General features: G+C 45.2%; 1 protein-coding gene across 5 annotated transcripts in view; it reads left to right on the top strand.

The window, feature by feature from the left end:
* Positions 1 to 1,410: 1,410 nt before the first annotated feature.
* Positions 1,411 to 25,789, top strand: part of MAP3K4 (mitogen-activated protein kinase kinase kinase 4) — a 73,503-nt gene continuing 49,124 nt past the window's right edge. For 4 of the 5 annotated variants that reach the window (XM_079971854.1, XM_079971852.1, XM_079971853.1 and 1 more), the window contains exon 1: positions 18,772 to 19,485. In XM_079971854.1, the coding sequence (XP_079827980.1) occupies positions 18,809 to 19,485 (677 nt within the window). In that variant the 5' untranslated portion in view covers positions 18,772 to 18,808. Of the gene's footprint in view, positions 1,795 to 18,771; positions 19,486 to 25,789 lie in introns of those variants that run through there. The other variant, XM_079971855.1, reaches the window with a different exon arrangement.

Here is a 25,789-nt window from a genome sequence, read left to right as displayed (position 1 = left end):
ATCACTCACAAGCACACCAACAGGGACTGGTTTTTATTTTTAAAATCATGAGAAAATGTACATGTTAACACAATGCAGGCCAGAGTTGCCAGCTTGACAAGTGAACATGAACTGTTGGCACTGTGTATTTCATTATGTGGAGAGCTGAATAATTTTATGAAGTGCACTGCTTATGATTAAAAAAGGTAAAGGTACCCCTGCCCGTACGGGCCAGTCTTGACAGACTCTGGGGTTGTGCGCCCATCTCACTTAAGAGGCCAGGGGCCAGCGCTGTCCGGAGACACTTCCGGGTCACGTGGCCAGCGTGACATCGCTGCTCTGGCGAGCCAGAGCCGCACACGGAAACGCCCTTTACCTTCCCGCTGGTAAGCGGTCCCTATTTATCTACTTGCATCCGGAGGTGCTTTCGAGCTGCTAGGTTGGCAGGCGCTGGGACCAAGCAGCGGGAGCGCACCCCGCCGCAGGGATTCGAACCGCCGACCTTTCGATCGGCAAGCCCTAGGCGCTGAGGCTTTAACCCACAGCGCCACCTGCGTCCCGCTTATGATTAAGTGGTCTATAAATCTTTCTAAATAAAATAACTCACAGGAGGTGCCCTCAAGCCCAGCATAGCTTGCCCCTGGTCTCCTGACCCCAACTCTGACCCTGCTTAAAATGCTCCCACTAACCCAGAGGCAGGGGACAGAAAGGGACCAGCTGGGTAGGTGTCACTTTCAATTTCTAGGCCCCAAGACCACACCTGTGTACTGTTCCGATCCAGTCCATGTTTTACATGTGATTCCAGTTTACCAGGGCCTGGAGCAGTTTCACTCCATTTCATTAGAGAGGTGGAACTCTTCTGTTCCGGGATTTGCTGAAAGCTGGGTCCCCAGCTGTTGTGGAACTACAACTCCCATCATCCCCTAGCTAGCAGGAAAATGATGGGAGTTCTAGTTCCACAACAGCTGGGGACCAAAGTTTGAGAAACAGTGCCTGGCTAGTAATTCCTTAGGAGATTAAAAGGAAGAGGAGGAGGAAGACCCATCCCTCCGAAATCCTTTTTTGCTCCGAAAGCGGGCGCCCTCCAGAGGGTTCGGACTTTCACCAACTACCCTAACCGGAGAGGGATGATGGGAACTGTAGTCCAGTCACACCTGGAAGGAACCACCACCTGCTACCGTACAGCTCCCGCCCAATCTCACCTAGCGAGGCTCACTCCACAGAGGCGCCTCGATTTCCAGGACGCTGCTTTTAATTAAGCTCCCTTTGATCTTCCCCGGTGGTCCCGGGGGCCCTTTGCCAAGCCGGCTACGCCCGCGGCGCCCGGAAGAGGGCAGCCGTTCGCGGCGAGCCTTGGTCGGCGTCCTCTTGCTCCCTCTCCCCGCCGCGCAGAGCAGCCGTCGGCGCGGAGATGCTGCAGCGCCCGGAGAGGCTCGCCAGGGAGGCGGGCCGTTTCCTCGCGCCTCGTGGGCCGTCTCCGTGCGCTCAGCGCCGCCTGCGGCCCAGACCCAGCCGCTTGGGGAGCCTCCTTTGCCGCCAGTCCCCGACGCGGAAGGAGGCAGCTCCCCCGGCGGTATCTCTCCTGCCCCTCTCCGGGACCTACACAAAGGAAGGAGGCGGAGAGTTGCGCAACGCCGCCCAGAGCGAGCAAGGCGCCCGGCTGCTTCCATTCCCGCTCGGGAGCGCTATGAGCGAGCCGCCTCGCCGTCCTCCGAGGTTTCCAAAGCTGGACGAATATGGGAATGCCCTCGCCGTCGTGGGATGCCAGCAGGCGCAATGATCTTCTGTGGGAAGCTGGAGGATGACCGAGCGCTAGTAAGGAAAGCCGCGCTTCTTTCGCTTGCCTGTTTGCGCCCAAGGGACTCCCCCGTGGCCCCTTGAATCCCAGCCCCATTTACCTGGGGGGTGGCTGCAAGACCCACTTAATTCGACCTAGTTGGGATGGCGCCGCAAAGTTGTAGTCCTCGACGCACTTGCTCCATTGCACACGATGGGGATTATTTGCGCGGAAGTCCGCGCAGGATTCCGCCGCGCGGGATTTAGGCTGGTTGCAATCCTTGTGTGGGCGTCGACCTGCATTGCACTCCGCGTGCTGTTACTGCGGCGTCCGCTTCTTTGGACTAGAGGCCACTTCAGCGCACGTAGGCTTGTGCAAGGTTTTAAGATACTAGTACGCACACTTTCTGCAAAGTATGTTCTTTGCAAAGGGTGCCGTACTTAGTCTGGAACATAGCAAACTGACGCAAGCCAGACTTTTCCAGCTCAGTGTTTTCTACCCGACTGGCGGCAGCTTTTGCCTTGAAAGCGCTGGAGAGAACAAGTGAGATGTTATATTTGACTGGATCAGCTAGTCGGGAATGCGGGCGAGCTTTCTAAACACCTTATCCCAATTTGTGCAGCCTGCTCCAAGGGAGCTTCATTCGGAAGTTCAGTGGGGCTTGCTAAGTGTGAGCAGTATTGGTATCCCAACTTGGGCTTCATCCCTTGGAGGAGAGGCTAAGTGATTTCCCTAGGATTCACCCCCCAAGTAAGTCTGCCTAGGATTTTGGCTTTGGTGCAGTGATGCTCTGCAGCTTGCAGAATTGGGTCCCGCATATATTGTTGACTAAACAAGGAAACAGTTGCTAGTTTACAAGCTCTGGGTGTTCTTTAGGCCAGGGTTGGTCTTCAGCAACATTTAAACTGAATAAGTTCTTACATGTTCAGTTTGGGCTGTTACTCAGCTGCCTGAATTGCTCTGAGAACAAAGGAATGCCAGGACGGTGCATTTCATTATTAACCATTCCCTTGGTGATGGGCACTTCCACGTTTGTGTTACACCTTTGGAAATTAGAAAGGGGAATGCTGTGTGTTGGGGCCAGGCCTGCACTTCAGCTTTGGGCTGCAGTATTCTGGGAGTCGACAAGAGCGGCCTTCCCCAACCTTGTGCCCTCCAGATGTTTTTGGCCACAACTGGGGCTAATGAGAGAAGAACTAGGGAACAAACCGTAGCAACACATAACCTTCAAAGTGCTCACAACAACCCTGCATAGTAGGTCAGCAGTATTTCATATGCCAGACAAGATTTCTGAGAGGTGATGGTCCATCTGTTGAGGTTAGATTTGAACCAGGCATTTTCTAATTCACAGATCATGCTATGCTTTACTCTTATCATGCTGAAGAACAGCAAATGCTACAGCTCTTGGGCTGTCCTCAAACTATGTTTCAGGAACTCCTGGAGAGAATTGCAAGCCATCTACAAGTGGGAGGAGGTTGTGAATGTTGGGACTCTGCAGTCATGTGAAGGCTGAGCTTTCTCTCTCCCCTGAGCAGGGACTTGGGGGGGTAGAACAGGGGTGGAAAACCCTGCAGGTCTCTAGACCTGCAGGCAATATCAACCCAGGCAACATGGCTGATAGTTAGGCATGATGGGAGCTGGAGTCTTAATGACATCTGGAGATCTGAAAGCCCTAGCTCTAAGGTGGAGAAAGCAGTTGTTCAGCTGCAGATGTCTTTGGTCCTGCTGCCAGGCTAAAGTGACAAGGAGGGATCGGGTAGCAGTCTTGGAAAGATCTTGAATTTCATTGCACTAATTCTTGAGCACAGCAGCAGGTTACACACTGTCCATGAGAGCCTGGATGTGACAGTTGGGGAACCTATGGATGGATTCCAGTTCCCATCAGCCCCAGCCAATGTGGGCCAACGGTCTGTCATGGGAGTTGTAGTCCCTTTGTCACCTGAAGGGCCACAGGTTGCCCATTCCTGCTCCACACACCAAACATATGCCAGAGCACTTGGACATGGATCCTTGCACTTAATTTTTGGCACAGTTAAAATAATGGAATATATTTCCTGATCTTGAACACTTTGCACAGGTGTTGTCATGGTGGTGTTGAATGGGCACAGCAATCAGTATAATCCAGTTTTAAGTGCTTATTTGCCGTTGCCTTGGATATTAGCATCAGGCAATGAAGAATCTGAAAGTACTCCATTTTAAGTTGGATCATAGACATAAGAATTTGTTCTAGAAATTCCATTCCATGCCAAATAATGCATTGGAGCCATATCTAGTTTTGGTTAGGTTGTTAAGGCCAGGCCATGAAGTTTTGGAAACTTTAGAAGTTGTTAAGGCCAGGCCATGAAGTTTTGGAAACTTGCATAGAAGTTGCATAGAAGGGAGAATTGCACAATGTGCAACTGCTATCACTGCAACATGGTCACAGGGGCTGGGATGGGTGTGGTGGCAAATTGCCTTGGGTTCCTTAAGACCTCCCAATCCTCACAGATGACCCAGCATTTTAACTGGAACAGGCAGACTGTACCATGTGGTTTATCAGCAAAGTGGGAGAACTCTTTACTCTCAGATCCTGTTGCTTGAATCCTAAATTCCAGCTAGAAGGCAATACTTGTGGCGTGGTTTGGAACCTCACTCTGCCATGGACATCTGTCAGTTTGTGTGTGTTTCACAAAGCCAATTTTCTGGGGGGCATTTCCTATGGCATTTCCTGTGAGAACTTAGCCTTTGTATTTAAATGTGTTGAGAACATTGGGAACTTGGAGTTATAACAGAAACTACCAGAACTACTTCTGCTATTTGTCTAAGATGGCTTTAAGGGTGGGGGACCTGTAGCCCTCCAGACATTGGCATGACTAATGGTCACTGTTGATGGGAGATGACATTCAACAACATCTGGAGGGTCATAGGGTTCACACCCTTAAAGAGGAGCATATAGTTTATACAGCGTTTGGGGTTAAAGGTTGCTTCTGAGCAAGTGGCCTCCTTTTCATGAAACACACAATGCAAGTGGTCCACTTGTTGCAAAAGGAACATCTGTCGGAAGTTTATTACTTTATGAACTTAAAACTATTTCCCGTCCTTTCCAAAAGTAGCTGGCGTTTATTCAAGCAATAGGAAAGAATCCTAAGCTCAAGAGGCTTCTTTGTACAAGTGGGGGAGCAGAATGTGAAGGGCAACTGTCCCATTACGGAAAAGACAGATGACTATTTCTCTTTTTGCAAGGGGGTCCAGATGTAATGCAATGCCAGTGGAGGCCTTTTAATGTATTGCTCCCTTCCCTCTGCTTACGAGCTCTTTGACTTTTACTAAAACGTGTGCCATTAACAAATAATCAATAACACAATTGCAATCTATAAAACACTATTAACAAAGGAGCAATAGAAACATAAGCTTTACAGCACAATTACAACAGTAGTCTTATTTGGTTCCTATTCCCTTTTCCTTTACTTTTTTAAAAAATGAAGGCAGGGGATAAGACTTTCACTCTGGCACAGTTCTGCAGGCAAACAAGTTGTAATCCCAGTTAATATCTGTCTTTGCTGAACATAGCTGGCATATTTGTTGCAGGGACAGGCCAGGATAAGGGGCTGTAGCTGCTTTTTATTGGACTCATTTCTGTGAGCAGGCTGGTTGCCTTTCAGCACCACTCTCCCACAAACTATTCTGGTGTCCACTTCTAGCCCAGGGGTAGGCAACCTAAGGCCCGGGGGCTGGATGCGGCCCAATTGCCTTCTAAATCCGGCCCGCGGATGGTCTGGGAATCAGTGTGTTTTTACATGAGTAGAATGTGTGCTTTTATTTAAAATGCATCTCTGGGTTATTTGTGGGGGGTAGGAATTTGTTCACCCCCCAAAAAAAATAGTCTGGCCCACCACAAGGTCTGAGGGACAGTGGACTGGCCCCCTGCTGAGAAAGGTTGCTGACCCCTGTTCTAGCCCAAGGGGGGGAAGCTGTGGCCCCTTCTGATGTTGCTGGACTCCCAACCCACATCAGCCCCAGCAAACACGACCAATGGGCAGGGATGATGGGATGTGCAGTCCAGGAACATCTGAGCTGCCCAAGCTCTGTTCTAGCCCTTTGAAGTATGTTTTTGAGCATTTTACCTCCCTGACTACAGTCCCTCCTTGGCCCCAGGGAATATGGTAATATAGAAAATCGTGGGCACCACAAAATACCCATTTCACAGTAGAAAATTGGTGATACTCAGCTTCCCACAGACAAAAGACAGAACACCCCCACCGGGCCAAGCAAACAGTAGACCAAAAAATAAAAATAAAAGAGCAGGCAGTCCCTCCCCAACTAAACAAAAGCAAATTCATTTAAAAATACATATTGGGAGGGGCAGGGGAAATTGGCAAGTGACAAAGGAGAGAATTGAGTGGTATTCAGCTAAGCTGTGCGGGACGCAGGTGGCGCTGTGGGTTAAAGCCTCAGCGCCTAGGGCTTGCCGATCGAAAGGTCGGCGGTTCGAATCCCTGCGGCGGGGTGCGCTCCCGCTGCTCGGTCCCAGCGCCTGCCAACCTAGCAGCTCGAAAGCACCTCCGGGTGCAAGTAGATAAATAGGGACCGCTTACCAGCGGGAAGGTAAACGGCGTTTCCGTGTGCGGCTCTGGCTCGCCAGAGCAGCGATGTCACGCTGGCCACGTGACCCGGAAGTGTCTCCGGACAGCGCTGGCCCCTGGCCTCTTAAGTGAGATGGGCGCACAACCCCAGAGTCTGTCAAGACTGGCCCGTACGGGCAGGGGTACCTTTACCTTTACCTTTACCTTTTACAGCTAAGCTGTATTCAGAGTAGACCCATTGAAATTCAGTGGGTCTACTCTGAGTAAAGCTAAATTGAATACCACTTTTTGTGTTCCCATTGGTACCACGACGGGAACCTTAACTCTTCCCTCTTATAGCTCCTATTTTCAGCTCATTTGCATCTGGATCTTCTTTCTCCACTCTTGCCCAACCTTTTCCCTCCCTTTAAGGTTGTAATCCTACGTTCTCTGTTCCTTGGGTGTAAGTTCCATTGAGCTCAGTAGAATTTAGTTCTCACGCTACATAGGTGACTTGAAATCCCATTTCCTTTAAAAATCTTTCCAGTGGAATATCCTGGGAAATGAAGCATGCATAACATAAAAAATAAAATATTGGCTTAAGGTACGTATATTATTTGTATAACATTCTAATTTGGCAAGACTTCTGCAAGCCACATACACAATTTCAAAGTAAAAGCAGCACTGTACTTTAATTTGGCTCTCTCTCTTTATTGACTTGGTTCAAATCCAAATAGCTGCTCTTGTCCTTGTGTGTTCCTAAAGCATTTTCTTTGAACCTGCTGAGAAATAGCACCTGGAACATGCCCAGAGGCATTAATTCTTCTGCATATATTATTGAGTAGGTCCATGGTTCTGAAAACAAATTCCAGTTCTAAGCCCTGATGAGATTTCACTGAAATTATCTTGCACTTTGCTTGTGCCCAGAGGATTTTCCTCCCTTTCTATTTCATGAGTTCTACTGCTTCCTGGTGTTGATTTTAAAATATGTTTCTTCCAGGGCTTGGTTCCCTCGAGCTACTTTAATTATCTTAATATGTGCGGCTTGGCTGCCAAATTAAGCATGGGAAAAGTGGGCTGCAGTCCCCTTTTTTCTACCATGAGAGCTGCTTCCCGCAACTGTGTGTATCTTTTCCTTGTATAAAAATGACCAAAATATGAACCTGGAGAACAGAGTGTTACTTAATGGAAAAGTGGACATTTTTGTTTACATCAAGGGGTTTGGGGAACTGGATTCATCATCTACTTGGCATGTAAAACATGCATCTGGATCAGCAAAACATGTATATTTTTAGCAACCTATTACATTCATGCTTTTTGCCAAGTTTTTGAGCTGGTTTGTAGTACTGGAGGCAACTAGTCTTTTTTGGCCCACGCAGTGAGAAGTAGAGACATCACCTTGCCAACAAAGGTCCGTATAGTTAAAGCTATGGTTTTCCCAGTAGTGATGTATGGAAGTGAGAGCTGGACCATAAAGAAGGCTGATCGCCGAAGAATTGATGCTTTTGAATTATGGTGCTGGAGGAGACTCTTGAGAGTCCCATGGACTGCAAGAAGATCAAACCTCTCCATTCTGAAGGAAATCAGCCCTGAGTGCTCACTGGAAGGACAGATTGTGAAGCTGAGGCTCCAGTACTTTGGCCACCTCATGAGAAGAGAAGACTCCCTGGAAAAGACCCTGATGTTGGGAAAGATGGAGGGCACAAGGAGAAGGAGATGACAGAGGACGAGATGGTTGGATAGTGTTTTTGAGGTTACCAGCATGAGTCTGACCAAGCTGCGGGGGGCAGTAGAGGACAGGAGTGCCTGGCGTTCTCTGGTCCATGGGGTCACGAAGAGTCGGACACGACTAAACGACTAAACAACAACAACAACAAAGTGGAATTAGGTCTCCTGGCACTCTGTGCAGCAGAGAGACACTAATCTGCTGTGGAGCTATTGCGATGGACAATATCAGTTGCCCTTCAAACTCATAACAACTGTTTGGGAGCAATGGTTCTTCTCCCACCCAAAGTCATGAACCATAAGATGCTCTCTTTTACGGAGTCAGCCCACTGGTTCAGTATTGTCTGCCCTGATTGACAGTGACTTTCAGAGGGGTCTTTACCAATTAGCCTACCTGGAGATGCCTGAGATTGAGTCTGGGTCCTCTTGCATGGAGATCAGGTGCTTTGTCACTGAGCTGCAGTTCTTCACTAAATGAAGCAGCTTGGTTTTCATTTCCTAACGGCCATGGAAGACACATCCGAGTGATCTGGTTCTTCCTGGAAACAAAAATAGGTGCAAGTCTTAAAAGTGGGGAGCAAACGGGCTTCTTTCAAGTAGCTCAAGCCATTAATCCATCTTATTCAAGAGTTGGCTTCTAGGTGATTTTAACTGCCTGTTGCCGATATTCTCCCTCCTGTTTTCCTCAATGTGGTGGATATGTAACGAAGGAGAATTATGGGGTGAGGGGTGACACTGAGTGTGGTTGGATCATTCAGTCACTCCTAAAGTTTTAGAAGTATTACCTGTGTTGCTTTTGTTAAGAGGAGACTGCCTCTTATATGTCTGCATGAATCACTGTTTTGAACTTGCCTCTTTCCAGGCAGGAGGCATGCCCAGATCAGTGACTCATGCAAAAGTGCAGGTGTTAGGAAGATAGGAATCTGTTTTATACCAGGGCTGAGTATTTGACCACTTAGCTCAGTATAATCTAGTCTGACCGGCAGAAGTCTTTCCCATCACCTTTTTTGCTACGTTTTAACTGGAGATGACAGGGATAGAATGGGAGACCTTCCCTGCCACTGAGCTTTGGCAGCTCCCTTAATGCTTTGGCTCCTCTGAGAGCAGGTAAGTCTTGCTCTTCAGTATGAACACATTTATTTTTAGAGTATGTTAAGTGCACCTCTGATTTTAATTCAGAAAACAAGTGTGCCAGCTGTCTGAAGTTTGGGAAATGCTGACTGAGAGCCAGAATTCTGGAGAAGGAAGGGGATATTTGTGGCATCACCCTTGAGCCAGTGCCACCAACTGGACTCACACACTTCAGCCCCAACTGGGCTAGGCGAGCTGGGTAGCACTTCCAGAGACCACCTTCTGCACAGGAACTGGTCAAAGTGCTGTGGACTCACAGCTTAGAGTTGTGAGCACCGGATTCACTCCAACAAGAAGACAGTCGTCGCACAGCAGAGTATAGCAGAACATAAACGACTCGGAGAGCAGCTCTGTAGAATAACTACTTTATTCTATCTACAACTATAATACACAACTATGTACAGAGCTAAATGAGGTCTAAATGAAAAATGCTGCACTGCACTGAGTGTCTGCAGTTGCTCTTAGCAGCAACCTTATCTATACACACGATCTCTCTCTAACACTCAGTCTCCCTCTCTCTCTCTCTTTGATGTGAGGCTGGAGCAAAATTAGTAGAGAGCAGAAACCGCCCCCTCCTCTCTGGAGAATCAGCAGAGAACATCAGCAGATTCTTGGATATGGGAGGGGTGAAATCTCCTCAGTTTGGACCACCGTATATTTTAGTAGTTAAAAAGAGGTACTGGTCCTTCGAACTGAGTCAAACTTACATCTGACCTGAAGATCCTGCTTCTTAACCCTGGATGGGTGACATGGCTATAGCCATTCCAATACAAGGGAAAGTTGTTCTGCCTAAGCTCAGAGACACACTCTTCTTTATTACTGCAGATGTGGCAGAATTAAGGGCTAGTGGCAAGAATATCCAGACATCCTCCCATTTATGTGCGGGTTATGTTCCAGGCCCCCCACCATAAGTGAAATTATATACAGTGTGGAGCCTCTAAAAAGCCTATAGATTCCTATTTTTTCCAGTTCTCTCTCCACACAACTCTCCCTTCAACTACAGTCAAAGCTCTGGGGCTGGCTGGAGGCTGAAGAGCGCCTAGGAAAGTGGCTGTTTCTGCTGCACTACCCAGCACATCAGCTGTTAGGCGGGGAGGCTGAGCAGCCTAAACTAAGCCCTACTGCACCTCTGGTCTCTTTGGGGCCGCCTCTACCCTCACTGAAGTCCTCTTTGGGGTCTGGTGAGGGTCTCCTTTTGAGCTACAAGGACTCTCCATCTCTCTCCCACCGTTTCTTGGTTTGAATCTGATTATTTATTTCCTAGCACTGTGCGTATATGTGGTTGCACGCGAGTAGAACGTGCATAAGTGTGTGTGGGGGTGCCTGTAGTGTTTTCCTTTTTGACAGTCAAATGGTGATACAATGTGTTGGTATCAATATGAATGCAATAAAAGAATACTTAATAAATGCTATAATATGTTAATTATCAAAAAGATAGCTGTTAAAGTGATATACAGTGGTACCTCGGGTTACATACGCTTCAGGTTACAGACTCCGCTAACCCAGAAATAGTACCCCAGGTTAAGAACTTTGCTTCAGGATGAGAACAGAAATCGTGCTCTGGCGGCATGGCAGCAGGTGGTGCTTCAGGTTAAGAACAGTTTCAGGTTAAGAACAGACCTCTGGAACGAATTAAGTACTTAACCTGAGGTTCCACTGTACAATCCTGCAAGCTTAAATATTCTTACCAGAAATAAATAAATGAATGAATTTATGACAGAGTATATCCACTTCAATACCCACCCACATGCACACACCCACAAGCTGAATCTCAGAGGGAATTACTTGGTGTCTAGGAAAACGCTGCGTATGCTTCGTGCAGCAAAGTTAAAATGCCTTTGGCTGCAATCGTAATACAGTAAGGCTACTTACGTCCCACTGGCTGAAGTCAGTGCAATTAAAATAGCCTAACTTGTGAGCAGCACTGCAGTCTTTGTGAATAATAAAGTTCATGGAAGTCCACATTTCCTTTGAGGTAGGGTGGATGTAGATGCAGTTGTGTATTCAAAGATTCTGCTTCATTTATGTATGTATGCACAGGGTTTCAGGAAACAATACCAAAATACATCCTAATTGCTACACTTTCTCTTACAGTTCAGATTTTACATTTGAATAGCTTCCCATGAAGAAGCTGATCAAAAGGTTACAGTGTCTAATCTTAGACTGACTCAAGTTTAAAGGACCTAATTAGGGAGTTGGATGATAAATAGCTTCATGACCTCACACAGGCAAGATACAGTTATGTAACTTTTGGACACAGGTTTGTGACCAGTCTAATGCCTTTGATAGACCAATAGACCAGTTTGTCAGCAGTCCTTTGTCCCTTGGAAGAATATCTTTCCTTATGCACAACTGCTAAAGTAATTGGAGAATCCCCGGGAGAGTCATTTTGATTCTGACACTTCTGGAGTTTGGTGGTAGATTTTAAAAATGGCAGAGTCTACACCCTCTCCCAGCATGTCATTGGAAGCCTCCTCTTGGATCTCTCAGGTATTGGGGAGCAGTTGGCTGCAGACCTTTCGCTCTGTAATAACTTGGAGCAGGGCTTTTAGTGGGGCTGCCCTCGTTCTGTGGAATAGCCTTCCTGCCAAGATATGGCAGGCACACAATCCCTGTGCTTTCCAGAAACAGTTGAAGGCTTTTTTGTTGTGACAGGCTTTCCCAGCTTAATAAATGGGTCTTTACAATGAATGCCAACTTTTTAGGGTTTTACTCTTGTTTTAAATGTGTTCATTGTTTTTGTGTTTTCAACTGTTTTTAAGTTATCTTATGTAAAAAAAATGCCTTGAGACAGTGGTTTAGAAGATAGTTAATAAGGTAATAACCACCTTACATAGGTGAGATCCAACATCATGCCACACACACTGAGAATGGGTCTCTTTCTGTGTGGGAGGCGATCTGGTAGATCCCATGGCTTTAAATGATCCCCCCAAAGCTGGAAGAACTGATTGGTCTTTGTCTGGCATTGAAAGGACAACAGTGAAGGCTCCAAAATCCAGACTAGTCACCCTGGGCAGAGCATTCCTGAGGTGAGGCACCATAACTGAAAAGGCCCTTTCCAAGGTTGGCACACACTGTTTGCCACATCTGGAAAGCTTCCTTGCCAGCATTGGATGTGCTATCAAAGGCTCACCACTGGCAAGGAAAGCCTTCATACACTCCTGTGCAGTGAACAGGGGAGGAAGAAGCAGAGTCACACTTGCTAGCCATGATACATACACCAGCACATTTGGCAAGTGTGAGAAGGGACCTACATTTATTTTGTGCTGGTGTAATTGCACTTTGATGTGAGGTGGAATGGTGGTCCAATCCCACCTTTAATGGAAAAACACCGGATATGGGCATAGCATTGAATGCATGGATGGCAGGGGTGGGTTTGATGTGTTTGTTGATGGCAGGAGGATGGGGTTATATCATGCAGCCCCGCAGCCCTATCATCCATTGTTTCTTAGCCATGAAAAGATTCATCTCAAACCCCCATATTGAGAAGGAATATGCTCCAATTGGAGCAAGATGTTACAGAGAAGAGGTGGAAACAGTCCATAAGAAAGCACCTGGATACAGATATGGCCTTCTGTACTACACATTGTCTTAGGTGTGGCGAGATTACATTGCAAAAGTCTCAGGTCCCGTGACTTGTTTGATGTTAGTGGTTGCGTGGTAAAGCCTTGAGCTCTAGTTTATGGTGCAGTGACCAGTCTCTTGCATGCTGTAACTCAGGTTAAGATTGCAGCTCAGCACGCTCTGGTTCAGCTTCTGAATTTCTCCCCTGGTGCCTTGAGATGTGTCACAGCATTAGGAAGATCAGTCAGTGTCTTGAAAGGACAGCTTGTAATAGCACTATGATCATGTCAAAACCTTGTGTTAACCAGCCACATAGTAGTGTCACTCTAACCCTCTAAAAAAAGAGAGAAAATCAAATTTCTCTACTCAAATCTCCCATTTCCTTCTGATTCCAGGCAGGTGATGACCACATTTCCAGCAATGTGTATTTGTTTTGTATTACCGGTTGTAACAGCTGCTTTTTAAAATAAGTTGTTGATTCTGCCCATTGGATTTGCTTTTTTTTTTTTTTAAACCAACAACATTGCTTGCAAATAGTTTTATTAATGCTATGGGCCATTTGGGGGTTTCATTGTGAAGAGCTGGAACCTGGGAAATAATCATCACTTGAGCTATCACCTGATTACATTCACATATTAGTTATTCCAGCTAAATTGAATTATGTATTAAGCACAGGCTTCCCTATAGTAATACACAGTTTTACACAGCTGAATTAATAAGAAATCAATGGTGTGTGTAGTAGTTAGTGCGTCAGACTAGAAATGGAAACTGTTAAAGAAAGATGGACAGACAGACAGACCAAAAGTCAAATCAACTTTCAGCCATGAAGTTTACTGGGTGGCCATGGGCCAGCCATTATTTCACAACCTAACTCACTTCACAGAATTGTTGTACAAATGAAATAAGTGCCACCATGAGCTTCTGAGAGGAAAGATGGAAAAACAAATAATTATAAGATCCCCAATTCCTGTAAACAATGTGTTATTTAGTAATTCATCAAGCCAATGGCGACTGTTCTGGTGAAGTCTTTTCCTGTCTTAGCATACTTTACAGTTTTCAGCAAGAACTGTTTGTACCATCCTTTAAAAAAAGCTCAAAAAAGCTGCCCTTGCTCCTAAACTTTTAAGAGCATCCCTGCTGTGCAGACATTTCCCAGCCTTTCTGACACCTTGACAAAATGACTAGAGAAGCTTAGAATTGGAGAGTTGGAAGGGACCCCAAGCCTCATCTATTCCAACCCCTTGCAATGCAGGAATCATGACTAAATAATCCCTGACAGATGGTCATCTAACGTCTGTTTAAAAACCTCCAATAAGTACCCACCATCTAACACTAGTCTTACCCTGCCTCCTTTAGTGGATTGATGGATACTCTGAAGCCATGTTACATTGGGGGTATTGTGGTTAATTAAAATGGCAGTCCCAACCAGATTCTGCCCACCACCATACACTGCTGATTCCTGCCACCAGCAGGTAAGGCTGTTCGGAGCTAGTGCAGTCTTACCTTGGAAGTCGAACGGAATCTGTTCCAGAAGTCCATTCGACTTTCAAAATGTTCGGAAACAAAAGTGTGGCTTCCGAGTGGCTGCAGGAAGCTCCTGCAGCCAATTGGAAGCCGTGGAAGCCCCATCGGACGTTTGACTTCCAAAAATAGTTCGCAAACTGGAACAGTCACTTCCAGGTTTGCAGTGTTTGGGAGCCAAAAAGTTTTGAGAACTAAGCTGTTCGAAAACCAAGGTACAACTGTGTAGTAATTTATCTATTGCTTAAAAGCACAGCTGGCTCAGGTCTTTCATATTGCAATGTCTCATAGATACTAGATGATGTGTGAATGTAAGATGCATGTTTGCGGGCAATATTCATGCTGTGAAAATAGGAACACCCCAGTTCAAGCATGTCAGTTCAATATTCTTTAAAAGCAAGGATAGCCAAAACCTCGACCAGCTTCAGTTTGTATTGTGTAAATTGGCAATTGCTTTTGAGTTGAGCTTAATCCTATGTGTTGTGTCCTATGCTGAGACAGTATGGTGAAATGATGGACCTGGGAGTGGGGAAACCCATGTTCACACACCTGCTCAGCCATAAGCCACACCAGGTGATCTACGACCAGTTACCATCTCTCAGCCTGAGCTACTTTACAAGATTGTACACATGCTGCCAACAGCAGCTTATTATTGTGTAATTATTATTAAAAGGAAAAACGTAGTGATGTGATGGATAGACACTGATGTTGGTAACATATTTTGGAATTTATGACATAATGTATTGAGTGTGTCTGGGGCCTGATAATGTCACATGACCTTACCTGTCAGCAAAATGTACACAACTAATAGCCATTATATAAGAAGACAAGATACACTGTAATAGATAATAACATTTCAAGACAGGAAGTGGAGACAAATGCATTAGCTGGCAGAAGCAAGAAGGGAAGAATCCTAAGCATGTTTCTGACCTTATGATACCATGACTTAAATACTCCAAGAATAGCAATGACTTAATGGCACCAAAGTCAACTAGGATCTGACATAGAGATTGTGAGCTGACAGTGCTGAGACAGAAATACCTTCCTCACTGTCAAGTTTTTTTGCCTAGCTGTTAAAACTCTGCAGGCCTGATAATAATAGGCTTCAGAAATGAATGTGCTACATCAAAAACCACTGAATTAGGGAAAGAGAATAAATATACATAAAGTTGGAACCTGCAACAAACATTTGTTTTATTACATTTATATCCTCCCCTTCCATTGTGGAACCCAAACTGGCATAGATGTGGGTCCCAGGTGGTCACCCACCCAGGCACCGACCAGGCTAGTTTTAGCTTCAGCAAGATGGTGGCCTCATGTGTCTCCTGACTGTCTCCTGTAAAACGTTGCAGTGTGGTATTCCTGCTCAGGGTTTCGGCCTCCCAGCCATGCTTTCTGCCAGAATATTCCAGTCTACTCACCACTTCCCTATGTTTTCATTTTCTCCCCACTGCTGTCAGCGTTGCATTGCCACTGAATATGGTCACTCCTCGTTGGGCTGTTTTGGGGTCTGCCCTGAGGTTCTTTTTTAAAGTTGTTTTTATACTAAAGCAAACCCTGAGGTTCCTTCAAGCATTCCCTCTTTGGCCTGGATGGTGCCATTTTGGCTATCTAAGGATCCAGCCGCCAAGGAACTTGCTAAAGAGATGGAATGATGATTCTAATTTGAAAGCCAATGTGGTTAATAGGGGCTGGAATGTTGGGCATAGTCCATAAAGTACTGGAGTTGAATCGTCACTCATACTGAGTAATCTTAGGCCAGACACATTCCTTCAATCCAACCTATCCCATTGGGCTTTTGTGAAAGTAAGAAACGTAGGTGCCGTATAGTTTACTAGACTCCTTGAAAGAATGTTTTTTTTTAAAAAATGGCAGCTATAGTTTCATATATCAAGGCAGTAATGATTCTATGGTGCTCACAAACTGCTTATTTTTCACAAAGGGATTTATATGCTGGATTGCTATGACAAAACTTTAACAAGAAGTTTCTTTCATGAGGGAATTTGTACTGGCATACAGTTGCATTGTACACAGCCTTCCAGTTAACTGCTGGCTCACTCATCTACACTAAGTACTGTTCTTTCTGAGAGAGTAACATGTCACACCCCACTGCACGAGCCAAATGGTGACAGATAGGAAGCATGACAGCAGATGTGCTGATGGGGTGGTACAGTTTTTTCAACTAGCATGCCTGCCTGGTATAATTCATATGTACTGTCAGGTGAGCACTGTGAAGAGGTTTGAAAGCTGCTTACCTTTCATGGCAAAGGGAATCTGGATCTTCCTCCTTTCCCAGAAGCCATTCCCCAACTCAGCTCAACAGGAGATGGGTTTGCAGCATCCCTCTAGACACAGACCATTTCCCCTGTGGTTTGATAGGTTGGGTTTCCTCTTTTCCTTCACCCATCCTCTCTCTTCTAAAAGAAGTCTTTCCAGTTGGAGGATGTTTTGGTATGACCACAACTTCTGCTTTCATCATGTCCCTTCTGACGCCTTTCTTAAACTAATATCCTCCAGATGTTTTGGATTCCCAACTCCCATCAGTCGTAGCCAGTATGTCTGGTGGTCAGGGATAATGGAAATGGTAGTCCCAAACATTTGGGAGGGCACCAGGCTGGAGAAGACTGATATACAATTTCTGAATCTTGTTATTGTCACTCCAGCAAGGGAGAGTTGCTGGTCTACTTCCCTTCACTCAGCTCAGTAATTACAGCTGGTGCTTCTTTCCCTGCTGTTTCCTTGTTGTGGGTACTTCATGCCCACAGTTGCTTTTTCTCAGTCCCTTCCTACACTTATGCTTATCATTATGTCTTAAGAGATGCTAATCTCAAATGATAGATAGGATGTGCATCTATAAAGCCTAGGTTAAAATTCTGGTTCTGTAACAAATATTTAAGATCCCAGTCCCTGCCTCAGTAGCCTATTATAAACCAAAAGTAATAATCATTGGGTTAATGAATGAATGAATATAGTGTGATGGCTGTCAGCTTTGGTGGGGGGGGGGGGGAAAGTGAATTAAAAAATTTTCTGGCCTTCCTGTGGTTATCAGATTTTTTAAAACGCAGTGTTGATAAATAATCTCATCCTTGGTCTCCCCTCCCCCTCCCCCCATCTTTTTGTATGCTGGTTAAGAGAAAAGCTAGCCTGTTTTTGAGTGAAAGGAGATAAAAACTTTATAAAGATAAAACTTAGGAAACATGGTGGAACAAGCCGGAGGGATATTAGACTTTTTTGCTTTGCATCTCATATCTGAGACTGATTCACACACCACTGTTAAGTGTACGTTAAACCAGTTCCTATGTATTATAGGAAACCCAAAGATGTAAATACCAGTCTAAAAGCACATTGCTTCTTTGCATGTTCCATCTCCAGTTGGAGGCAGTTGATGGGGAGCATAAGTGGCTGTTTCTTCAGCTTGTAAACAGCCATGTGTATAGTAATATAGAAAGCTGGTATACAAATTAAAAGTGAAATGAAATGAGAGTGCTGTTGTGCTTATTCAGCTTTAGGCTTCCCAGAGCCAAGTAGCTACCCTGGGCTCCTTTGGTAGGAAGGGTGGGATATAAATTTAATGAATGAATATTTTGGTTGGCCACTGTGAGAACAGGATGGCAGACTAGGTGCATCATTGGCCTGGTCCAGCAGGCTCTTTAAATTTGGTTGACAACTATGTCTTTTCTGGCCATGGGTACCTAGAGGTGGTCAGGACTGCTTGCAGGAAGTACTTCTTTACATAGCTCATAGTTAAATTGTGGAATTTACTCCCACAAAATGCTACGATAGTCGCCAACTTTGATGGTTTTAGAAAGGGCTTAGCCAAATTCATGGAGGATAAGGCTACCAGTAATGATAGTTGTGTACTGTCTCTGTTGTTGTTTAGTCGCGTCTGACTCTTCATGACCCCATGGACCAGAGCACACCAGGCACTCCTGTCTTCCACTGCCTCCCGCAGTTTGGTCAAACTCATGTTCGTACTGCCTCTACCAATGCCAGTTGACAGGAATCCTAAGTGGGAAGAGCATCCAATGCTTCTGGGTTTCCCATATGCCTCTAGCTGGCAACTGCAGGAACAAAAGTCAGTCATTTTAATTGTTTTGTGCTGCTTTTAATATTTTTATATTGCTGCACACTGCTCTGATATTTTATGAGAGGGTGGTGGTATATGAATGTAAACAAACAGGATTCTCTGCCAGATGGGCCTTTGGTCTCTTCTCATGTTCATGTTAGAATACAAGGTTTCATATATGGAAAAAACAGATTAATGTTTTAGGTCAGGCTTGGGGAACTTTTGGGACTCCAGCCCTCATCAGCCTTGGCGCCTGCATAACCCATAGTCAGAGATGGTAAGAATTTTTATTCTTGCAACATCTGCAGAGCCACAAGTTCCCCGCTCCTATTTCAGGTACTTTAAATGCCAGAATCGGGAGGGAAGAGCAAGAAAACCCAGCCAGCAGCCTCTGCCAATACAGAGCAGCGCCACAGGTGTGTCCCGTCCCGTCCCCCCGTCCCCCCCCGCCCGGTTACTGGTATCAGTGAGATAACGCGGAGAGCTTTCTCTCCGGCGGGAGGCATGCGGCCAAGCGCACGAGGCGCTGATGCTGTAACAGCCATCATTTTGCAAAGATTACGCACGGCGAGGTTGAATCATTGGTCCTGCGAGGGAGGCAGGATCCCGGGCGGAACGAAGTCGCCTTCCTCCCACCGCGGACACCCGGCTCGGCCTGCCTCCGTCTTCCCTGCCGCTCCCTTCACCCCCTGCCCGGCGGCCTCCCCTTTTCTCTCCCGGAGCTGCGCGACTCGCTTCTGCCTCGGCGGCGGGTGGGACGTTCTGCCCGCCTCCGCCGCCTCCTCCTCCTTCCGGGTGGCGGCGCCCGGCTCCATTCCATTCTCTGACCACAGGAGCGAACGAGAGCGCCTGTGGCGGGCTTTGTCCCTAGACGCTCTCCGTACTACCGAGGCTCCCGGCTTCGCTCCTCTCGGAGCCTCTTTTCAAGATGGCGGCCGCACGGCTGGCTCTGCGCGGCCGAGTCTCCCTGCAGCCGGGTCGCCAGTGACGCCCTCCTGCTGCCTCCGCCGGTGCAGCCGACCCGGCTCCGCGCCCCTCTTCTCTCGCCTGCAGAAGGCCTCCCGCCGCCGCCGCCGCAGCTATGCCAGCCTCGGTGCACGCATGAGAGAGGCTGCCTCCGCCGCCATCGCCGCCCGAGCCATGGAGGAGCCGGAGCCGGAGTGCAGCGAGGCTGCCCAAAAGTAACGCATTGGTGGGGACCGGGGGTGAGAGGGAATAGTTTCGTTCGCTTCTCCTCTTTCCCCCTGCTGTTTAAATTGCAGCAGCCACAAGGTCGCCTCTTTGCACAGCAGGAGACTCTTGCATCCCCTTCACAATAGGCTCCGGTCTGCAAGCTTCCGCTTGCCCGGCTGTTCCTGCAAGGGAGCTTTTCTCTGGATGCTGCCTTGGCTGGGAAAGGGGTGGGAGTGGATGTCCGTCTGTCTGATGTACAGCTTCGCCGGTGACCTGCTACGTTGATTTTAGTAGCATTGCCTGTGGGGTAAAGCTGGGTTCTGCAGTTTTACAGTCTCGGGGACACCCCACTCCTGGGTAAGGGAATTAATGGTTAAAACAAGCAAACAAACCGAGGGACAAAACTAGGAGTTGACAGTTGTGTGTGTTTATTTGGACTTAAGTTGATTTTGGTGCAAGGGAGCATCTTGAAAAAGTGTTGTGTTCTGGATTTGGGAACCATTATTAAAATGTATAGATCGATCCAGATGCAAGGTGACCTGCATTATTATTATTTTTCTAGCCCAAGAAGATCCTTTTGAACCCCCTTTCCCCATGTAAATGAAAAACAAAAGTGTACATGTAGCAGCCTAATCTTAGATATTCTTACTAGAGAGAAATCCCACTGGGGCATGTTCTGAAGTAAAGGTGCAGAGGAAAATTATTGCAATGAAAATTATTCAGAGTGAAACTAGTGCAGCCTCTGCTGTTTTCAGCCTTTTTTCAGGAGAAAGTTGAGAAGGCAATAATTTTCTGATGGTTGCTTTATCTGTTGATGCAATAGTGGAGACAGCACCAGTATGTCTGAGCCTCATTTTTAAAAACTTTGCTTTAACTATGTGATCATTACAGTATAGATTGCGTGAAGGCTGCTTAGTTGAATTCTGCAGTTTCAAAGTGCCTCTGAGAAGAGGTAGATTAACTAACAGTGCAGTCCTAAGCATTTCTGCTCACACTGTAAATTCAGTGGCGCTTGCTCTCATGTTAGTGGGGTTAGGATAGGATTTTAAATTGGGGTTGTGGAAAAGGGGACAAATACTCTCTTCACATTAGTTTGTATATTAATTCAGTTTATTGGTTCCTTTTCTGTTATTTGATTAGAGTGTTAAAAAAAAAAAAGACAAAGATCTTGTGGGCTTTCACATAAATGCTGAGATGCTATGATGCTATCTTTTTCTGCTCTTGCCAAGGATGCAGCAAATAGGATATTCATCAAACTCTTTGCAAAAGTTGTTAACATACAGACTCAAGTTCCTTCCTGCTTTCTGAATGTGCCCACATTCATATTTCCTTACATCCACGTATTTAACTAATACTGTTGGCCAGACAATGTGAGATTACATGTAATTGTCCCATTCCTCATACTATTTGTTCATAAGTTAGTTTAATGAAAATTCCACTGAACACTACAATAGAATAAATTTTGTATACAGTCAGAGCACTGCAGTGTATTTTCAAGTCTGAATAACTTGAAACCTATTGCTAATTTCAAATGGATGAAGGAAAATGCAAAAAGCAATACTCTATTCTGCCTGCCTTGAACAGTGAGACCTGAATAAAAATTGGAAGAGAGTTCTACCTTTCAGTTTTAAAGGCCAGCTTGGCACCTACCTCTGTTTTGAAATGCAGAGTGTGGGGTGGGGGAAGACTAGATTGTAATGCAGCTTGCAAGGTGAGGCTTCTCAGTCATTGTGCTTGACTAGTTTATTCCACAGGAAATAAGTCTACCTTCAAGGACTCAGGACATAGTATGTTTTTATATTGTGTTAACCTGTGAACATCCATATGAGATAGATAAAGCTGAAAGATAGTGATTTGCTCTAGGCCACCCAGTGAATTTTACTGGCTGAATAAGGAAATGAGCCTATATCTGCAACATCCAACTCTAGGATTAATTCTGCCTCCTGAAATTTAAAAGAGGGATGTGACACTGGCAGCTTAACTCTATATACATGGACAATCAAGCTACAGTAGCACTGGGACATGTGGGGGTGATTGTTTGAAATATCTATTATTTTTCATGTGCTGAGTCGGCATTTACGGTAATTGCAAACTTCACATGATCACTGCATTTGCATCTCAGGGCTGGAAACCATACTTGTGCTAGTAGGAATTGACCTTTAGAGATGGGAATGAAAATAACTTCATGGATCTGATGTCTTCAGGTTTCCAGCTGACTGTCAAGCTGCTGCATAACTCATAGTAATTCCCAAGCAATTAGTTCTCTTGCTTAGATAACATCCTGTTGATTCATTTTACTTCTCACCAGCAGGCATTCAGGAAATGCCTCCTTTGAAAAATCCAGCGGTGTATAGTCAGTGCAAAATGGATCATAAATGAAGAAGCTCAATTTTAGCAACTGGAGGGAAAAGCTTGGAGGGTACACATTTACTAGATCCATCTTGTAATGATGATGAAAGTCACCTTTGTCAAGTGTTGAAAAGGAAGTTTTAATTGCAATCATAACAGTGATGGTGAAGATTCTGGTGCTGATTGGCTGAGCTGGTGTGAACATTCCAACTGCTTAGGGAATAATTGTGTTAAGAGTATTTGCAGCTCTGCTTCTGTGAAGGAAGGGGAAATTGTCAGGTTTTTTGGAATTAAAACTTCACACAAACACTAGGGGACTATATTGTTTTTGTGATGATAACTGAGGCGTGAGTAGGGGGGTCTCGAGATGAAAGGAAGAAAATATGTGGACGGGACAAAGGCAAAGTAACTGAAGGAAGGGACAGAGAAGGCACAAGGGACTGAAAAATAAGCATCTGAGGAAAAGTTCTAGGTGAAGGAGAATTAATCAATTTTGGGGTTGGGAGAGGAGTACAAAGAAGACATTCAGACAAGGAGGGGTTCTGGGAAGCTGTATGCTAGAAAAGAGAAAGGAGACAAGTTCTAGGGAATCTGGCCCAGGAAAAAAAAAAAACATTAGCTAAAGTAAATGAGCTGGGGGGAGACGAAAGGATAAGTGTGGCTTCTGTAGCATTGCTATTTGGCAGTCCTAAGGGGTCAAGAGTAAGCCCCAAAAGCTGGAAATAGGAGACAGTTTTTGCATGCTTATATAAACTAAGCAGCATAGCCCATGGATGCAGGCTTTTAGTGAGCCTTCGATGTTGGACAGCAGCTAGTTTGAATACCTTGTAACATCTTTGGGGCAAAAGTGTCTTGTTCTTTGAGATTTCCAGGGAGGTAGCCATGTTAGTCTGTTGCAGCAGAAACAAGAGAGACTTGTGGCCATGAAAAGACTAGCAGATTTATTATGGCAAAAGCTTTCATCAGCCAGTTCATCAGATTTATTTATTTTTATTTAGCAGATTTGCAGTTCACTTTTCAAGACAATTCTTTATAAAGCAGCTTGCAAAATACGCACAGAATATAATTCAAAACCATTTAAAGCATATCAGCTGACAGAACAGAAGTGAACTGACTTCATGAAAGCTTTTGCCATTTAAGATGCTGCAAGATTCTCTGTTTTTGTTCTTAGAAGGACTTTGGATTTGTGTGTTCATTTTCAAGTTTTCCTGTGCTAATCTGCATGTTGCATTGCCATAGTATTATAAAAGCTAAACTATTGACCACCATAACAGGCAATTTAATATGTGGTCCATAGTTCTGAGGCCTTTGAATCATAATAATAGGCTTGCATTTGAAAGTGTGACAACAAATCCTATGTCTGCATGAACGTGCAGCACATTTTCTTATAAATGCAGATGACTCTCAGAAGGTAAAGTTCTAAATGGTGTTAAGGCAATGGTCCTGCAGCTTGTTTCCAACAGTAACAAGCCAGCTGTTTCCAGAAAGCCCACAGGCAGGGTGTGAAGGCAATACCACCCTCTCATCCCAATACTCCCTCTACCCCAACAACTGAAATTTAGTGACATACTATCTGAACATGGATGTTGCACTTAATTTCCACAGCTAATAGCCATTGATAGGCCTAAGTTAATGGCATCATATGTTATGGCCGTGAATTCCATAAGTTAATTATGTGTTGTGTGAATAACACTTTCTTTTGTCTAACCTCCTTGAAACTACTGATAATTTTCATTGGGTGATCCCAGGTTCTAGCATTTCGTGTAACAGAACCATGAAAAGCTTGCATAGCAAAGCTTACATTTGTGGCTGCCCCCCCCCCCCCATTAGCAGAGCTGGCTGGCATAAGAGATCAAGGTGCTGTTGCCTAGCAGAAACTAGAATCAGCCTAATAGTTGGTGGATGCTTTTGAAAATAATATGTATAATCCTGAGATGTTTCTTTTATAGTTCCTGGGTGGTTTAATTCCTGAGTCTAATAAATCAAGTGAAACTCATAATTGTTGTGTGTCTAAAATTAAGTGCATGTACAAGCACACATACAATAGAAGTATCTTCTGTACATAACACATAATCCATATGTTGGCACAAGCAGAGGGGTAGAATGGTGTGCTTGCATTATCTCTACAAGTTAAATGGTTGATCAACAAAAATGGAGGGTGTTTTGTTTGGGTGTACAGTGTTCTGCAACATGGATGAAGTAGACCCATGAATTTCCTGTTTAAAATTCATTCTAGTAATGTGGATCTTGTTTATTCATAATCTGCATAATTTTGACATGAGTGTTGGTGTGGTCATAATTGATTTGCAGCAAATGAAAGCAAATCCTTAAATTCGTTTTTAGGTTTTTTTAGTTCATATTAAGGGGGGTTTCTCAAAACAGTTGAGGTTGAAATCTATTCTGTAGCTGCACACTGTGATTCATTTGCATCTCTGCTGTAAATATGGATTTGTCATCATTTTAAGTATGCAAGTTAAAAGCATTTTTTGCCTGCCTGCATGTGTGTAGGCCTTGACGATGCATAGATACATCATCTAGGACTGGTATGAGGGCCAGACTGCAATGGCGACTTCACCCAACAGTATATTGTGAGTGAAGCTGCCGCTCCCGAGTCCCTCTGCCTCCAGCACCCAGTGCACCAAGGAAGAAACAAGGTGCAGCCAGATGCTGGTGGTAGAGGGACACAGAAGCGACAGCAGTGCCACTCACAATATACTGCCAGGTGAAACCGCCATCTCACTCTGGCTCTCATACTGCTGCAGGAGGAACAAGCTATATCAGCCAGAACCAATGTAGCTTGTTCCTCCCTCGGCTGCCTGCGCAGGCCGGCGGATCCTTTAAACCTCTCTGTTGAGGGGCACACAACTGTCCACCCCTTAGCATAGAAGTCCAACGGAGCCCCCACCCTACCTCTGTTAATAAAGATGAGGGACATTTAATTCAGTTTGCACTAGACTATTGGAAAGCACATCACTAATTTATTTTCCAGATTTACACCAGACTAGCCTCTTTCTTGACCACCCAGAAATATACTTGTGTGCTTTGTGAGTGGTAAAACATTTTATAGCATGTTCATTCCAGCACAAGAAGTTTTCAGAATTGTATCCATATTGTTATGTGGGTGTAATTCTGAAGTGCTGATGTGAAAGTGTTTGCTGTATAATTTATGAAACAGGTTTTAGTGCTGGATAAATGTGTTTATAGGGCTGGAGAGAAAGAACAAAGCTGATTATGTAAATAAGATACCAGTTTGGGAATTTAATAACTTGTCAGACTGAAAAGTTGTTGTTGATGCATACAGTTATATACATTGAGTTATTCCAACTCTACAATTCTGTGATTCTATGTCCCATGTCAAAAGTTGGCAGATGCTATGCTGAGACATTTGGTTATGAGCTTTTTACTTTCAGTGTTTAACCCCTTTCATTTCAATGTTGACATCTGTTCTAACCCTCAAGGTTTTACTAGGGGCACTAGGTTACATTGGTGGGGAGCCAGTTTTGAGCTAGTATTAGTAGCTAATCCAAAAATTCTAGTGCTTGAAACAGTCTAGGCAAACCCACTGAACAGTGTCCAAGGAAGCCCCCTTCAACCCTTTTCTGCTTCAGAAGCTTGTCGGTTTGGCTCTGCTGCTTGACAGTCAAACCGTCTCCAGGATGTTCCCAGGCCACTTCTGCAACTTCAAGGTTTGCAGTCTTCTATCATACTCACCAGAGGATAGTACCACATAGCAATGGTGAGTGTACTGAGCAAAAATGAGGATGCTAGTCCCTTTGAGCCTACCCATGTGCTGATGCCATCCTCCAGCTTCTTCCACCATCACAACTATGACGGGCCGTGACCAGAGAAACTCTCCAAGGAAAAGCATGTTATTAGTGATGTAGAATACCATGAAGCAGAACATAATTTCTACGAGTGCTTACATAACTGATTTCCCCTGTCAACTGATAGTATAGTGATGGT

The sequence above is a fragment of the Podarcis cretensis genome (assembly GCF_951804945.1).
Source record: "Podarcis cretensis genome assembly, chromosome: 3".
NCBI classification, from domain to species: domain Eukaryota; kingdom Metazoa; phylum Chordata; class Lepidosauria; order Squamata; family Lacertidae; genus Podarcis; species Podarcis cretensis.
This window is presented reverse-complemented; position numbering and strand designations above follow the sequence as displayed.